Source organism: Macaca fascicularis, chromosome 8 (assembly GCF_037993035.2).
Source record: "Macaca fascicularis isolate 582-1 chromosome 8, T2T-MFA8v1.1".
NCBI classification, from domain to species: Eukaryota; Metazoa; Chordata; class Mammalia; order Primates; family Cercopithecidae; genus Macaca; species Macaca fascicularis.
The window spans coordinates 38845425-38864761 of record NC_088382.1 but is presented as its reverse complement, the minus strand read 5'-3'; the positions used below and the strand labels follow the sequence as shown (position 1 = coordinate 38864761).

General features: G+C 38.4%; 1 protein-coding gene across 6 annotated transcripts in view; it reads right to left on the bottom strand.

Moving 5' to 3' along the window:
• Nucleotides 1-19337, bottom strand: part of UNC5D (unc-5 netrin receptor D) — a 571888-nt gene that overhangs the window by 239184 nt on the left and 313367 nt on the right. For all 6 annotated transcript variants that reach the window (XM_005563042.5, XM_073999971.1, XM_005563044.5 and 3 more), the window contains exon 2: nucleotides 8289-8507. In XM_005563042.5, coding sequence (XP_005563099.2) covers nucleotides 8289-8507 — 219 coding nt within the window. The remainder of the gene's footprint in view (nucleotides 1-8288; nucleotides 8508-19337) is intronic.

Genomic DNA, 19337 nt, shown 5'->3' with positions numbered 1-19337 from the left:
CAAAATATAGTAATTAAGAAAATTAATCATTTATCACAAACCCTTATAGCAGAACACATGTACCCACATATACAAGCATTGTACCTAGAGTGGATGCGTTCCTCCTCTTACTTTCAGGAACGTCCTAGTCTGTCTACGGAGTAGCTCTACTTTCAGCACTTTACTTTCTTAATAAACTTGCTTTTACTTTGCACTGCACACTTTCCCTGAATTCTTTCTTGCGCAAGATCCAAGAATCCTCTCTTGGGGTCTAGATCTGGAGCCCTTTTCTGTAACACTGCCATGGACTCTGAGGGTAACATACAGACACAATGCGACCTGAATGATTGAATCACATGCAAGTAAGGCAATGTTACTCTAGGAAGGGCAAATATTTACCTGCCAATAATATTAGCCCTGTTATCTTCTTGGAATGCAAAATTCTACAATTATATGTTTTTTGAATCATAATCACCAGACACTTGTCTCATTCAAAAAGAAGAATAAAATAGCTGTTTTATATTCATCATTTTGAAGGCTAGTCTTGACTGAGCATTTGCTGTACACTAGCCCCTGGGCTAAGCATGTCACGTGTATTAGGTGCTATGTGACGGTGGATACAATTATCACTGCCATTTTATACACGGAGGAACCAAGAAGAAAGGAAGCTCAATTCCACATCTATCTGAAAAATAGGTAAATGGAGAGCCTGATTTCAAACATTGCTTCCTCTACACCAAAACCCATGTTCTTAACCATTAGGCTAACCTCAGGTTTCATTCTCTCTCTCTCTGTGTGTGTGTGTGTGTTTTGTTTTTTAGAGATCTTTATAATTATTTGTTTTTGTTTTTCATATTGTTTTGAGACAGAGTCTTACTCTGTTTCCAGGCTGGAGTGCAGTGGCACAATCTCAACTCACTGCAACCTCTACCTTTCAGGTTCAAGTGATTCTTCTACCTCAGCCTCCCAAGTAGCTGGGACTACAGGTGTGCATCACCACAGCCAGCTTATTTTTGTATTTTTAGTGGAGATGGGGTTTCCCCATGTTGGCCAGGCTGGTCTCGATCTCTTGACCTTGTGATCCGCCCGCCTCGGCCTCCCAAAGTGCTGGGATTACAGGCATGTGCAACCGTGCCCAGCCTGTCATTCGTATTTTAAATCATTGTACACACTTCTTAATGTGTGAACTGAAGAGACTGGTCAAGAATTTACACTTTGAGACAAATGTATGGTCGATATCAGAAATTATTAAATTATATAAAGTGATTAGCTGATTTCTATCACTGCTAAGGATGGATGAGAGTAAATAATCTCCTTATTTCCGTTTTGTAGGAAAAGTTAAATTAGCTATAGGAAACAAGGCCTTCAATACTCTGCCAGTTTATGTAGGGAATTCATAATATTTTCCTGAAAACCTTTTAAGAATATGTCAGTCTTCTCTGAGAAGTAGAGTGATGAGCACGATGAAATCTAAGGTGGGGAGGGAAAAGGCTTCCATAAAAGTGAGTTTTAAACCCACAAACTGTCAATGAAACACTTGAGAGATTATTTCTGTGTTATGTGGCCTAAAATATATGCTTCCCAAATGTACTTTAGTGACTTGTGAATCATTGAAGATACTTTCAAATTAATGGTTTTCTGGAAGATCCTATATTCAAATCCCCATCACCAGCATAGCAACATTCTAAGATATAAACTTTTAAGATGTAATACATTTTTATTTCTATTCTTCTCCCTTTTCTCAATACAATCCATTAACCTTTTTTCCCCAGAGAGTGACTCCAGTTGTTTAAAAAGGAAATCACACACAATGAGGTCCCTGAAATGAAATTCTTTAAGAAGAAAAATATTAGTTTACTGGAGTTGAGACTTTTCCCATAACACATTGGAATACACATTATTTCACTCATTAGAATTCGATATCTCTGAGGTGGAATAAGATAAGAGCTACGGCGTGTGGTTAAGAGAATTCCTATTTTTATTGAACAGTAAAGAAGTGGTTTAGCTTATTGATAATTCCAGCTCCCCACAGCCCACATAATCTTGATTGCCAAGATATGTTTGGTTTGTGGTTGTTTACTATTGTGTGTATGATATACATGTGTCTGCCTGTTTAGATTAAAGCTCTAATTTCTGCATTACTGCATACTCCATCCTTTTCACAGGGGCACGATTCCTGGGTTGAGATTACTTCTCAACTCTGAGCTTCCAGATGTTAACAGAAGAACAACACAAGGAAGACGAGTTCCCATATTTCCAAATGAAATGAGGCAGAACAAATGAAAGAGGATCCTTTGGCTAGTGCAGAGAACTGCAAGTGTACGTTACTAAGAGGTATAGCCTTGTCTGTGCAAACACAGTAACTCATGTCAAATAAATTGTACTTTTTGCAGGAAAGAACTCTAGCTCTGGGTTTTCCAAGCTAAATTGCATGAAAACACACAATCCTTTTTCTTCTTATTTGAACTGTTAGATGACGGCCAAATTACCAGAAAGACCAAAGGCAGTTTGCAGCCTTTAACAACTGAAAGGACTTATTGCTTCCAATTTAGGAACACAAAAGATTCTGTGTCTACTCCAAACACTCCCAGGTCCTATGCATTTCCCATTGGTTCTGTGAAGACAGAATGCCTGTAAGTAAAAAGAATTATCACAAATTTCTCTAGAATTTCAGAAATGGAGAATATGTTGTGCAAACAGACATAAGGAGTTACTTTCCACAGGACTTCAAACAACAGGGACAGTTGTCTCTGTCTCTTTGGTCAAATGTGGTCCCATTGTCCTTGACTTCTCAGTGTCATTCACTCCTATTAGACTGGCAGGAATTATTTTACAGATCCAGTCAAAAGCCATTAAGTCTATAAAGGTAGTCAAGTCCTGTTTCCCAGCTCTGCCTTGGAGAACCCAAGGGAGGTAATGCATCTATTTTTCAATACCTGAGACCATTTTGTTTCCAACCTAAATTGCACTTAGGTGTTGTTTTGGGGTATAATATCTCCACTCATCTTGTTCTTGTTTCCACAATTCTACTATTAATACAGAGCTTAGGAAACGTAATTGCAGTGTGTGGTAGACAGTGATTTTCATTAACTACACTGAAGAAAACTGTTTAGGGAGAGACATTTCTTTTGCATTGATTCAATCAAAATGACTTGGAAGAAAAGGTTGTGCTTATTAAGTTCTTTACAAAAACATAACTGCTAAAATTTAAATTCTTTCTCAACAGCAGATTTTTAAAAATCGGTATATAATCTCCTCAGATTTTGTCATTTATGAATATTTTTGTTCTGCTCAGTTTCTTTGAAATAAGTCTATTGGCTTTTCTTTTTTTTTTTTTTTAATGAAATAGGAGGAAATTTCTACGCGGAGGTAGAGAATGTCATCAAAAACGCTATCCACATGACACGGAGTTGCCTAGCAATGCTAGGGGAATTAAAAGGGGAAAGCAATAACAAAACAGAATGTAGTGAAATTAGAATAGGGTGCACTGTGGAACTGGCTTGCAATAGTTAAAGAGGTCTTTATATGAGAAGGGATATAAGATTTTTCTAGCAGTGGTAAAAGAAATGGCTGATCATTTAACAATGTTCTTTCTCTCTTTCATTTGGAAGAGTTTGCCCAATGGGATTCGACTATTTTGAGTTCATTGCTGGGCAAAATCTAGGACAGAGACATCTGATGATAAAACATACAGCCCCAGTGAGCCACTGGTATTTGAGTCCTTTTTAATTGTACTAATTGAGCAAAAGACACATAAACCTGTCATACTCTGCCATTGTTTTGTAGGCTTTTGCTTATATGGTAGATGTCATTCCCTTGGTTGCCCTCTCCCAAACTCCAGTGTCTTCCTTTGAATTTTTAATGTCAATGTAAATGAGACTGCTTTTGTCTCTGACTCAACCTCTCCCAGCACCAGGCCTATCCATCTAGGTCTCTCCTGGGTCCCAGTCTTGGGAGTACAAGATCAGAGACATTCCTGAAACCAAGATTCAATTTGTTCTCTACTTTCCCCATCAAAATGCCAAATCCTTCCTTCAAAATGAAAACTGTACCCACAATCCTGGAAATGTCTGTCATTGCTTGCTATAAACTTTTGTCTAACAGTGCCAGAAACATGACCCAAGTTAAGGGGTTGGCTTTTATGAAGATGGAAGAAATGGTCAGGAATAAAGAAATTCTAATGATATTTGTATAGGATGATACACATGGGTGATGGAAACCCTAAATAGATTCATAATGGAAAATGAAGAGCCATGTACTTCAATCCATCCTTATGTCAGCAAGAAAACCTGTCAATATTTTGATATGGGAGAAAAGTATAGAAATCTATAGGCAAAAGTGGTTTATGATGTTGAAGAAATTCATCTGAAGGAGAAGTCAGGAGATCTGGGTTCTTGAAACAGCTATGCCATGAATTCATTGTATCTCTTGAATCTTAACATTTTTAATGTGCAAAATAGGGCTGTTAGATTATCATTAAGCTCTCTCCCAGTTCTTACATTTAGATTCTAGGATTCTAACATGCTTTGGTCTGAAGAACAACATCTCTAAGAGGGCACTTTTTTTTTCTACCTCCTACTAATTCCAATTTGGAATGAATAGGGAATTATCATAGGATTTTAGGTGTTTCTCTACTTTTTGGACTTTTGAATTTACACTGCAATCCTACAGTAGTTCAGAACTGTGTAAGGATTAGCACCCTTTCTTTACATGTAAATAAGATGTTTAGTTCTTGGCCCTTTTCTATATTGATAGAGTTTTACCTACAGATCTTTTTGAGATAATGTTTTCCTTTTGCTTTGAAACACAGCATCCCCTGGTTACTTCTATTGTTTTCTTTTCTTTTCTTTTTTTTTTCTTTTTTTTTTTTTTTTTTTTGAGACAGAGTCTTGCTCTGCTCTGTTGTCCAGCTGCAGTGCAGTGGTACGATCTTGGCTCTCTGCAACCTCCACAGTTCAAGCGATTTTCCTGCCTTAGCCTCCTGAGTAGCTGGGACTACAGGTGCCCACCACCACCCCCAGCTAATTTTTGTATTTTTATTAGCGACGGGGTTTCACCATATTGGCCGGGCTGTTCTCAAACCCCTGACCTTGTGGTCCACCCACTTCAGCCTCCCACAGTGCTGGGATTACAGGAGTCACCGTGCCTGGCTCCCCTGGTTACTTCTTTGCTGAAGGCTGATACGCCTGTCTCTGTCTTCTGAAGAGGTATATCTCTAGGTCTACTTCCTTTTCATATTGACCCTTCCCCTCTAACAACTCTTCCACCCACATGGCTTCATTCTTTACTAATGATTCTCAAATCTACTCTTCTACCACCTAATTCTATCAAGTTCCAAATCTACATCTCTTCATTATATACCATAAGCACTTCAAATTTAGATTGTCAAACTATGATCTCAGATTTTTCTCCTTGTTAATGCAATTACTTACATTCTGGTTGTTATTTCTGTGCCGTCTCCCCTCTCAAACCAGTTCTTACCTTCTCTCACCTGAATTATCCATGTCTCCTAGCTCCCTTGTTCTGGTGTCTGCTTACCAACGTTTCTTCCAGATTCATTCTTTAAAGCAGAGCTCCAGCCACTGCATACCCGTCTATCAATATGATCGATCACCACAACCAAAATACCCATAAAACTAAGGACTCCACACTCTTATTTGAGGCCTTTCATGCCATTGATTAAACTGAATTTTCTAGCCACTGGCTGCTATTCTTGTGCATAAATTTTATATTTCAACAAAACCAAACGTTTTGCTGAACATATACTAAGCTTTCTTCATTTACTAATGTTTGTGACCTTCAGGCCACTAAAACTCCTCTCTCCCCTATAGAGTGTGACATCAATTATGTCCATCTTAGTTACATATTCATCAATGTCCCTTTCTACTGCTATCAAGTTTACAATACGTTTCCTGATAGTCCTAGTTAGATGTAATTTAAGACACAAATCTTCCGTAGAATCATATTCTTCTCTTCAGATATTTATCCTAACTTCATCTGCACTGCATTTATGGGTATATTTGTCTTATCTCTAACATTACCTGTAACACCTACCTATATGGGCTATTATCTTATCTCTCTCTGAATACTCTGTAATACTCTGAATACCTTGTTATATAGAATATCACTGCTATATAGTTAATAAAGTAGGCTGATTTGAAACTTCAGAGTTATACTGATGTTTTCTGACTTATTCAAAAATCTGATATCTAGTGAGTTGACCAAGTCAAGTAGTTGACCATCTAAAAAAATCAACAATCTAATGTGTGACCTGTTACGGGAAGTCAGGGACCCCGAATGGAGGAACCGGCTGGAGCCGTGGCAGAGGAACATAAATTGTGAAGATTTCATCATAATATGGACATTTATCAGTTCTCAAATAATACTGTTATAATTTCTTATGCCCGTCTTTAATCTCTTAATCCTGTTATATTTGTAAGCTGAAGATGTACGTCACCACAGGACCACAGTGATAATTGTATTAACTGTAAAAATTGATTGTAAAACATATGTGTTTGAACAATATGAAATCAGTGCACCTTGAAAAAGAACAGAATAACAGTGATTTCTAGGGAACAAGGGAAGATAACCATAAGGTCTGACTGCCTGTGGGGTTGGGCAAAAAGAGTCATATTTCTCTTCTTGCAGAGAGCCTATAAATGGACATGCAAGTAGGAAACATATCGCTAAATTCTTTTCCTAGCAAGAAATATGAATATTAATACCCTAAGAAAAGATTGTGTTCCTGTGGGGAGGTCTATAAATGGCCACTCTGGGAATGTTTGTCTTATGCAGTTGAGATAAGGACTGAGATATGCCCTGGTCTCCTGCAGAACCCTCAGGCTTACTGAGTTCCTGTAGAAAACTCAGGGTTTGGAAAACTCAGCCATGGTAAATTTGTGGTCAGACTGGTTCTCTACTCTCAAATCCTGTTTTCTGAAGTTTAAGATGTTTATCAAGACAATACGTGCACCGCTGAACACAGACCCTTATCAGTGGTTCTGCTTTTGCCCTTTGCTCTGTGATCTTTGTTGGACCCTTATCAGTGGTCCTGCTTTTGCCCTTTGCCCTGTTCCTGCAGAAGCATGTGATCTTTGTTAGACCCTTATCAGTAGTTCTGCTTTTTACTCTTTGAAGTATGTGATCTTTGTACCTACTCTCTGTTCTTACACTGCCTCCCCTTTTGAAACCCTTAATAAAAACTTGCTGGTCTGAGACTTGGGCAGGCATCACGGTCCTACCGATATGTGATGTCACATCTAGTGGTCCAGCTGTAAAATTCCTCTCTTTATACTGTCTCTCTTTATTTCTCATCCGGCTGACACTTATAGAAAATAGAAAGAACCTACGTTGAAATATTGGGGGTAGGTTCTCCCAATAGTGACCAGATTGGATCTTGTCTGAGAAAGCAAAGTTCAAAAGCATGTATTATTTCTGTCAACATTAAAATATAAAAAGGTATACATTTTGAAGGCTTTGAGTCAAATTATCTCACTTTGACATCCAGGGCAAGCACTTTACTTAATCTCTTTGAGCCTTAGTTTCCTTGTCTATAACAAGGTAATAATAGCATTATCTACTGCAGGGGACTGTTGAAGAAAACTGAACAAGATAATAATGCCTGTCAAGTGCTTAAAGTCTGATATATAGTGAGTACTCAATATGTATTAGCTAGTATAATAATAATTTCCATCATCACCACTTATCAGCCAAATTCACCAATAATTTACTAATAATGTAAAGATGGTCCCACAATTCTTTCATATTGGAGATCCTGCTAGAATATGGTAACCTAATTTGGGATCTGCCACTACACCATAGTCAAAAAAAAAAAAAAAAAAAAGGACTCAGAAACCAACTGTGGAGAATAAAGTGCAAAGAATAAAATCTAGGAAAGATTAAAGAAACTCAGATCATGCTGCTTAACAAGGGGTTTGATGCAAGATTTAATATTTGTCCTAAAAAATATTCAGAATTCTGCAAACAAAAACAGTGACTCCCTGGTTTTATTTCCAGGGATATTCACTTCCATTAACTTCCAAATTTTTAAACACCAAAATTTGGTGTTTAAAGTTATATACAGCAAGAAAAAAAATGCCTCTGCATCATATTAGAAGAGACTACCAAGGCAGCTGTGGGGTCATTTGAAGAAAATAATTGTATCTTATATGCCGGGAGTGATGTAACTATGACCTCATTCACACGAGGCGATGGTGGGGAGGGGGTGATTTCCAGTCTTTCCCAGATACATAACCACAGGAGAACCCAAAGAATCACCGTGGCTGCTTCTGACTGCTGCACGTTCCTACCTGAGCTCTCGTCCAGACTCTCTTCAGAGACATGCTCGTTCTGATGGACCCACTCGCCGTTGCATTTGAAGAATATCTGCATGGCTGGCCTCGCTTTGCACCTGAGTGCAATAGGGTTGCTCTTGATAATATAAGCATCATCTGGCTCCTCTATGAAATGAGGCAGTGTCCCGGGAGCTGATGGGATGGACTCAGGAAGGGCTTCGCCATTGTCAGTTCCTGTGAAATCAAAGAGGACATCAGAACACAGCCTACACTGATAGCACATACACCAGGACACAATGGCAAACCCACACCAGCTCTAAGATTCTGTGCTGGACAAATCTCCACTGTATTAATAAAGCATGCTTGTAGAACTGGTGTAGATGAATTATCTTCTAGAAGGTGAACTAAGAGGATACGGGGCCTCCAGCTAGCCATGGCTTCAGTGTTATTGGATGAAGCATTAAAATGAATAGGACACCCCTCAAATTTCTGTTTTGAATCTGAGCATCTTTGCAGAAACAACTGAGATAAACATCTGTGAGGTGAGAGGCTCTGGTGAATGGTTATCTGAAAGGGCTAAGCACAACCTCAAGCTGCTTCAAAACTGAAAAAATGGTAAGAATAGATGTTGTTCTCCCACACATGTATGTGGATGACAAGGATGATGACAGAGGATACTCAGCCATAAAATATAGTCAAAAGATTCCAAATAGTCTGCTTTCTTTACCTATGAAACTGTGGAGATTGTCTGGCAATCTGTCTTGGATCTTGGATAACTCACCAGCTCACCGCCCCTTCAAAGGGAATGTGATTCCATTCTGCTTGCCTTTGGCCCACCCTCTGCCCCCAGCAACCTTCCACCATATATGATGGACTGCACTACCGAGGGTGAGAACTAACAGAAATCACTAATAGTTCTGAGCTTATAGCCAGCAGCTATAATTACATTTGTTCAAGTGAAAGGAATAAACTGGACTCTCCCCTAACCTTAGGAAATGGAGGAAGCAATATAAAAAGGTAAGTGCAGGAGGGAAAACTGTACTTCCCTGTTTCTTCATAGAGTGAGCAAAGACTTAAGTCCCAGGAAACTGCCACAAAATCAAAGGCAGGAGGATGTGATTGCTGAGCACAGTGAATAGGACAAGGAAGAGTGGCATCTTGTACCCTGAAAAGGCCCACCCTCAATCTGGGTGGGTACCATCTAATCAGCTGCCAGTGTGGCCAGAATAACAGCAGGTAGAAGAACGTGGAAAGACTAGACTGGTTGAATCTTCTGGCCTATATCTTTCTCCCATGCTGGATGCTTCCTGCCTTTGAACATCAGACTCCAAGTTCTTCAATTTTTGGGACCTGAACTGGCTTCCTTGCTCCTCAGCTTGCAGATGGCCTATTGTGGGACCTCACCTTGTAATCCTGAGTCAATACTCCTTAAGCAACTCCCCTTTGTATATACATCTATCCTATTAGTTCTGTCCTTCTAGAGAACCCCGCCTAATGCACTCACCCATCAGATCCAACTCTCTGAAAAGACTCTGGGAAAGGGGTGCATCTTGTGGCCTTACCTGGTTTTCTGCATGCCATCGATGCAGTTGTGACCAGAGCCTCTTGCTATTCATGCTTAAGTCAAGAACCCAAATCAGAAAGCACTGTCAATGGTAAACCTAATTCATTAAAAACAGAAGTATTGCTCTGACTGGGCATGGTGTCTCACGCCTGTAATCCCAACACTTTGAGAAGCCTAGGCAGGCAGATCACTTGAGGTCAGGAGTTTGAGACCAGCCTGGCCAACATGGCAAAACCCCATCTCTACTAAAAATAAAAATAGTATCCAGGCGTGGTGGCATGTGTCTGTAATCTCAGCTACTTGAGAGACTGAGGCAGCAGAATCACTTGAACCTGGGAGGCAGAGGTTGAAGTGAGCCAAGATCCTGCCACTGCACTCCAGCCTGGGCGCCAGAGTGAAGTGAGGCTCTGTCTAAATTAAAAAAAAAAAAAAAAAAAAGAGTAATGTTCTGTTTCAGAACTACAGGAGGAATTCTTAAAAGTAAAAAGAGGTACAAAGGCTCAGACTTCAAGAGGTATTTTGTATAAGCAAGAAAATAAAAGACACCAAGTTAGTAAATGGCTCCTAACGACTGGGAACACACATGCACAGTTTGCCACTGGAACAAATTAAACGTAACTATAACTCGATTCTTCCAAATAAGATTTTTTTTCCCATTAAATACATCAGCTTAAGAGGAGGAAAAACAGCCTCACATAACAAAGAGTTTAAGAGACTATAAGCCTTGAAATGTATTTGCAATGGAAAAGCTAACTCACATTCAAGTAATTGTCAGCATAAAAAAATCGTACAGCAAATATTATAAAAACTAAGGGCAAACAGTTTATGTCAAAAGTATAATAAAGTCAGAAAATAAAATGTGTATCTGTCACAGGAAGTAAAAGGGGTTTTGGGGTAGAATCTCAGATGTAGTTTTTTAAAAAGTATTTTAATTGTATTTAAAATGGATTTCACAAAATAAATCACATATTGTTTTGTTACTGAATGCTTATGCAAATTTCTATCTTCAACAAATACCAAGTCCCCGCAGGCTTTTGTAAATCCATACGTTAGAGGAAATGACAAAAGTATTAAAAGATTTTATATGAACATCAACTGCTTACACTCCCATTAGAGGCTTTAGTTCTGTCCAATTCATTGTTCAATTCATAAAAGGGCCACTTGATAAACAATACATACCCAAACCTACAGTGGTGGGCTGAGTAGACAGGCACAGACGTGCAATCTGAATGAAGCATTTTTGCTTTACTAGTAACGAGGCATGAATATGTCTATTTATCTGGCATAAATAAATGCCAAATAAGTAAAGGCACTAGATCATGTAATAGATCAAGTTTTAACCATTCAACTCACAAAACACAGAGAGATCTACAGGCAGTTAGGTTCCCCTTCTCCCATTTTAATAAATGTCCTTTAGATAAAGTAGCCTGTTCAGCCTGCATCTGAAAGACAGAGCAGGAGAGTGGAATGGACAAGCCTGAGGGTAACTGTCCTAGCTACCCAAGGATCCCCCTTAAGTATCAATCTTAAGCCAGGCACAACTCATGCCTGTAATCCCAGCACTTTGGGAAGCAAAGGCGAGAGGACCACTTGAGCCCAGGAGTTTGAGAACTGCCTGGACAACATAGTGAGACCCTCTTCTCTACAAAAAAATTAAAAAATAAAAAAATTAGCTGGGTGCATGCCTGTAGTCCCAGCTGCTTGGGAGGTTGAAGTCGGGGGGCTCACTTGAGCTCAGGAGGTAGAGGCTCCAGTGAGTCAAGATCACACCACTGGCATTCCAGCCTGGGTGACAGAGACAGAGAGAGACCCTGTTCCAGAAATCAATAGAATAAAGAAAAAGGAATCAGTTAGCATTCAGAGGATGACAAAAAGGTAGAATGTGACATTACATTTTTATTATTAAATAAATATAAAAAGGGCTGGGATCCATGAAAATAAGAAACAAAGGAAAATGATTTATTAGAGTGGCAGTGGGAAGGTGAGGGATTGTAGGTACATATTTGTATACATATCACTGTTTATTTGTATCCGTCTAACAAATGAGGTAGGTGAAAAGAAGAATCTTTTCTTTTTTTTTTTGCTTTGTATAGTGAGGTGCTGGGAGTGGTTACTGCCTATCCCTGTACCTCGCCCCGCCTTCTCACACCCCAAGTTCCACACTGGGTCAGGCTTTCATTCCTGGTGCAGCAAAGCCCTGCCCAGCTCAGCAGGGGGCTTCCCTCCAGCAAGAGGGCTTCCTCCCCTCAGCAGGCTGCCTCTCCGGGAAGACACCCTTCTTCATCCCACAGGGCAGTGAGTCACCTCTCCCTGCCTCTCCAACCCACACTTGCCAACCATGCTCAGCCCTGCCCAGTAGTTTTGAACTGAATTCTTCAGGAAATCATCAATTCTTTCAGTAAAAGGGAAGGCTAGGAAAGAAAGAGGAACAGGAACTGAAGTGGAAACTTTTAGGGGGCTTATAAATTGCTGACAGATTCTATTCTTTGGGACAGGGTGACAAGAGGTCACTTACTTTAATAGTTTTACGCAAGACTGCATGAATGCTTTTTTTCCTTCAAGATAAATTTATTCATAATCTCAACACATATGCCACAACTCCACTTTATAATTCAGAGAAAAGTTTTAAATTCTGGTAGGACAAATGGCTGGTGACTGATCCAGCCATCTGCCTCCTTCCATACCACATTCACAGCAGAGGCTGGAAAAATAACAGACTCAGATGACCTACTTGCAGGTCAGCATGGTCAGGTGACACTGGTTTAGCACATGAGTCATAAACAGAGGCTTCTGTGAAAGCTTATATTTCCCTGATAAAAAGAATAGGTGTGACCAGGTGTGGTGGCTCATGCCTGCAATCCCAGCACTTTGGGAGGCGGAGGTGGGGGGATCACCTGAGGTCAGGAGTTTGAGACCAGCCCGGCCAACATGGTGAAACCCTGTCACTACTAAAAATACAAAAATAAGCCAGGTGTGGTGGCGCACGCCTGTCATCCCAGCTACTCAGGAGGCTGAGGAAGGAGAATCACTTGAACTCGGAAGGCGGAGGTTGCAGTGAGCCGAGATCACACCGTTGCATACCAGGCCTGAGTGAGAGAGAGAGACTGTCTTAAAAGAAAAAAAAAAAAAAAAAAAAAAAAAAGAATAGGTGTGGTTGGTATTGTCCTTTCTCCTGTTTGTTCCTGACTTACCTGGGGAAGTTCGGGAGGAAAAGTCCAACAGGAATCCAGAAGTTCCAGCACAGACATCACTGAGAGCTTTAACTAACACCAGGATCATCCACCCCCAGATAATATATTGCAGCTTTTTTTTTTTTTTTTTATGATCCCTACTTATTTAAAGCAACTGATAGATTGTCTGTTGTGACAGAAAACATTCCTCACTGATACAGCTGCATCTTCCTTCTTACACAAAGCCAGCACTCCAAGCTTCACTTAATTAAATCCTAATGCCATCAGCTGTTCAGGAAAGAACCTTGGTAGGCTAAGGAACGTGGAAACTCCGTTAGCAGAAAGTCAAAATAAGAGCTGCCATTTACCAAGTGACTACAGATTGTGGTAATAAGTCTTCTACATGGATTTGATCATTTAAGAGACACAGAAACTCTCTGAGGTGGGTGTCACTGTGCAACTGAGAAGATGCTTTAATTATGTGCCTTGTCTAAGGCTGCACTGACAGTAATTGGTGGGCTCAGAACTTGAATGCAGGTCTCTGATTCCAGCCACCTCAGAATTCCATTTTGTTTCAGAGGAATAGACTCTTACAAGTCTGATACTCTAATTTAGTGAATGCCTGTCGTAGGGTAATAAGGTGCAGTTCATAAAACCAAAAGATGATATAAAAACACACATTATCTGTGAGTCACTGCTTCACTTACAATAAGTGTGACATTTACCTTAAAGATCATTTGGTTAATCTGTCAGCTGGACTGCGATTCCAGGTCAGGATGGGTGTGTTAGGAACCCTTCCCAAAGAAGGCCTTGAGAAAATAAATATTTTTGAGAACTAGCGTTCTACTAACTATATTTAACTGACTAGACATGCTCACCAAAGTCAGGAATAAAGAAGACAAAGAATCATTGTTTGAGAATAAAATAATAAGAATTTTTCTGTGTTTCATTTAGAAATAAATGTTTCTTTTAAAGCAGAAATATTTAACAACTAAAATTCCAATTAAAATATAAGGATGTGGTGAACGTTAGCAAGAAAAACAACTCGGCCAAAGGCAGTGCCATTCTCTTAGGGTTAACCATAATAAACTGCCAATATTTGATCATTTGATGTGTTGTATTTGTAATGTAATTGGGCACAACGGGGCCCACAGTCATCCAAAACTGGGATTCATAAAATCCTGATCCATTGGATTATTAAGTGAAGTTGAGCATCAAGAGGTTTTGAGACATTCTAAATTATTTGTATACTTTTTTCTTAAGAGGATATTACTTTGAAATACATATCACTTTTTTTCTCCCTTTCTGTCTCCAAAGTGTGCTTGTCTTTTCACTATACAGGTATTTGTTTCAAAGTGTAAACAGGAACCACACCAAAAAGCAAAGACTAAATCTGCTAAAACTAAAGAAGTTTACATGAGAATCAAATACCCTGATAAAGTGTGCGTTAACTCTGTGACCTTGGGTGAGTAATTTAACCCTGATGTTCCATTTTTCTCATCCACAAAAATGGATGACTAAAATCTGTTGGTGTTTTGTGATGTTAAAATATATGTAAAAATAGAGTAAGTGGTTAAACGTTACATACATATTATGCAGCACCATGACCACCACCTTCAGCAGCATCACTGTGTGGACAAAGAATAGCATAAAAAGGAAACAATTACATTTATCATCCCTATGATTTCCATCCCCAAATTTATCCTAACATTTATAATTTGATTTTCTGATTGCTATTGTCATTTTCATCTCAGAATCTTAGTGATATGGACCCTTGCTTATAACACTTCTTTATAATTTGCTCCCTGTAGCTACATTAGTAAAATTCTGTTAGGTAAAAAATTCTGAACACATGCTGTGAAGCACTTATTCAATAAACATACAGTGAAATGGTTACACTGTACACCAGGCACATGACTATCTTGCAAAGCAGGCTAATACACAATGGGTTTCCTGTTGGCCAGGTCCCAAAACTATTGGCTTTAATATGCGAGTAGTTAATAAGCATAGGAGATTTCATAATATTCCAGAGACCCTCTCACTGCAATATGTAAATAGAGTAAGGCTCCTTAGAATTAGCTCTTTAACTTCCATTCATTTACTGTGAGTGTATTGGTCCACCGCAATGTGCAACTCAGAGCAGAAAGCCATAGCAGGAAAACCAAGTTACATAATCTAAAAGAGAATACAATAGAGCCAGGCTCTCTGCCTTTGTTTATGTAAATGTGACTTGTCTCCATATGGTTACTTAAAGATAGGGGATGCATTTCGCCCATTTAATGCAGAACAGCAGCCAGAATTTTACATACCAAATATTTAATGCAATTTATGAAATACAGACTCTTTCCCTAGGCCCCAGTAAAAGTTTTTTATTTTTAACTTAAAAACTATTCTTTCTTCCTAACCTGTAATAAAAATGGAAATATTTTATATCATTGCATTTGCATCATTCACCTCACCTGTGCAAATCTTATATATGACTAAGATATTATTTTATTGAGCAGATCTTAAATCCTGCAGAATGAAAGATGGGAAACAGCGCTTAAGACACATTCAAAGAAATCAAAGAGCCATTCTTAGTTCCTTAAAGAACTTCAAATTTCAGTATACCCTACAAAAGCACATTCATTATTCTCCAATTTATCAGTTTAATACATTCAATGTATTTAACACATTTTTTTTAAATAGACATGTATGCATGCCTACTAAGATTATACAATGTTCCAGGTACTAGGGATTCAAAGATGACTAAGACACAGTTACTTTCTGCCAGGAGCTCACAGACTAAAAATAGAGATAAATAGTAACAAATCTATGACAAGAATGCCTACAGTAAATTGGAAGTATATGCAAAGTGTCATCAGGTACAGAGGAGAGAGCCTAACTGTCCATGGGAGGGTTTATGGCTGGCATCACAGGGAAGATTATCCCTCATCACAGTCTGGATCAATGTGCTGACCAAGTGAGCAAGTTGGAGAAGGTATTCCAATAGTGCAGAGATTAAAAGGTAAGAGAGAAATTTTAGGGAGTGTGGGATGGCTGAAATATTACGTGCTACGAGTACATGGAAAGGAACTTGAAAAGTTAGGTAGAGCTAAATATCATCTTCATTAGAATGCACATTTTAAAGAGCTTGAGATTTTATTAAACCATTGGTCTTATGTGGGTCTGTTAAATTCAGTTTAGACTAAAGCTGCCTCCTATTTTAAATTATGCCTAAAGCCGACGGTTCACATCGTGTTCAAATAAGATAAACACTGAGCTGTAACTGATCTGGCTGTTTCTGAACTTCACTTCCGTTTTCTAAACGTCACTTTCCTTTTCTGTCCATAAATCTTCTTTGACCACGTGGCAGTGTAGAGTCTCTCTAAACCTATTTTTGTTCAAGGACTGCTTGATTCGTGAACAGTTCTTTGTTCAATTCAACTCGGTTAAATTTAATTTGTTTAAAGTTTTTCTGTTAGCAATTCTAACATCTCTCCTTTCTGCGTGCCTTGAACTAGGAACTTTCAGAGATGCAGACACAGAGTAACCACCAGATTATAGAAAGAAAGCTGTCTTGGTTTACAGCACGGGCCCTAAGACCAGTTCAGCTCTGCATACTTTGAATGCGGGAGAACCCATGCTGGTCCTAATACACAGGACAGTTATTCTTTCAGCCACACTAACACAGGTGACTTGTTTCCCAAGAGGGCCACAAGGGAAAGTTTTGTTTTTCTTTGATTGTTAACTTGTAACCATCATTTTAGCTTTTACTTCAGTCATCTCCAAAACTGGCCTCTCAAATTAGATCTAAGCCAGAGATTCTACACCAGTTATGATGGCAGGTACAGCTTTGTCCCCTAATGGAAACATACAGTGATTTAACCGGAGACACCTGTTCCCATAACAGTTTATTCAAAGAGACTGAAGTAAGATGTCAAATTGAGTCCAGGTGTTTTTCTCTGGGTCCTGCAATGTTAGTAATTCAAGTTTGTATTAAGTTTTTTGCTTTTTCTCTATTTTTAGGTTTCTAGAATAAACACATAACCAGGAAACACACACACACACACACACACACACACACACACACACAGACACACACCTGTTTTAGTGAAAGAATATAAAAGGCTTCCTAAACTATGGCAATTCTAGCTTTCACTTCATAGTCTCTAACTTTAGTGTATTAAAATCCACGTATCAAGGAAAAACAAAATATAAATGTATTTAGGAAAAAATGAAAAAGAATAAGATTATAAGATTTATAACAATTATTCATTTTAAGATGTAAAAAGGAATATCTTGCTGAGAATATGGAGACGGAGTTTGTAAATTGTTTAATTCCTCCCCCAACAATGGATACATTTGTGTATGAACATGTACCACTGACAAATTTTCAAATTCATGAAAACCTAGTGGGATTTGGGAAAGGTTTTGCTTTCAAAGTGTTACTGCTTTTCATTTGTAACTGACAGTTTTCAAGAGTGAGGCCATTCATAGTTATGGAAAAATGGTTGTTTTAATGCAACATTGAATGACAGAAAACTAAACAATCAAACACCATTCTCATATTTTTCACTCCTGGAAAATTACCTTTCAGGAAGAGCTTTATGTTTTATGTTCTGCACACTAATACAGCAAGGATTTTCAATATTTTTATGACAAAAAGAAGAAACAAAAGAGGGAAAACGAAACTGTAAGGAACAAACATTAAATTCTCTTTGAAAGAAGTACACTCCTATTAGATGTCAGGTCACATAAAATCTCAGACTGTGGCCATTTAGCTGCATATCTCATTTAGCTGATTTGACTGGAACATGGTTTGATGTAAATTTTGGTACGTGATGTGAACACAGGCAAAATAGGGTGGAAGATCACCTTAGGGAAAATTCAAACCAACTCTCCTATCTTAGAAGTCATGCAGGCTCTCAGAGGCTAAACAACTTGCCAACAAGTTCTGAGTCACAGGCACAGGATAAAAACCTCTTTGCACTGACATTCAGAACAGCACTTTTTTTCATCATGCCGATTTTGTTTTGGTGGAACACGAAATATTAAATTGACAACTAAATTTTGTGTTATTTTCTGTTGAGAAATTTTACCCTCCAAAATCTTGGAAAGTATCTTTTATGGTGATCTTGTAACTTGTAAACATTCTACAGTCCGATATAGTAAAATTGAAAACATAGTTAACATTTTATGATATATTATAGAAAATTATGGTTTATACTAAATTATAGAAAAATACAAATACGTGTTAAAAATATTCTTACCCATTGTCACCAAATTCCCAAAGACCAATACTATTAATAATTCAATATGATTCATTCTAGTATCTGTTTCAGATGTATACTTAATAGGTTGGTTTTGTATACATAGAACACACATATATTTGTAATATGTTATCTCATTTTTTTCATGGTATTACCTCCTCATAAAACTGATTCTAATGACTGCAGGTGTGTCAGTGTTGATCTATTTCTTTACTATTTAATATTTAGTTATATCCAAATTTTAGTATTATATTGATACTATAATCCTCCACATATCTATATCATACCCAAATTTATATCTTCAGTAGAGTTGTCTCTCTGAAGCTTCAATTCTACACATAAAATTGCCTCTAAATATATTTACTTAAATGTCCTGAAGACCCCTCAAACTTTTATGCCTCAAACAGACTTATTGCTTGGCCCCAATACTGTTTTTTGGCCTACATTCCATAAAGTTCATAATGGCTCTGGGATTCACTGGGTTCCCTAAGCTAGATCTTGGGTATCACCTACTTTTCTTCCATTCATCCCCTATATCGAATTCATCACTAAACCCCATTGATTCCCTCTCCTAAATATCCTTCAAATTGAGCAATTGCTCTTCATCTTCATTCTTCCTATGCTTGTCTGAGTCACCACCATCATTCCCCTACATGACTACAATGGATCCTTTTTCTCTTCTGCCTGCCCTCCTTCAATCCCTCCTACACACTGCAAAGCAGAATGCTCTTTCCAAAATGCAAATTCAAATATGTCATTCTGTCTTGAAGTTCTTAATCCTTTGGATAAAATTCCTCAGTCTTTTGAATAAAATTCTTATACATATATATGTGTGTGTGTGTGTGTGTGTGTATATATATATTTATCATGACTGACGAGGCCTTTCATGATGTGGTCCCTGTATTTATCACCAGCTTCAATGTCTAATCACTTCACCACCTGGAAGCTATAGGGACTGCCACTCATTTCTTTTAGGTATCTAAGTGCTCTTCACCTGGAGCTCACACGCATGCTTTTCCTTCTTCCCCATGATACAAATGTCCCCCCTCTCTTGCTTATAGCCGATTCTCCTCCTTTG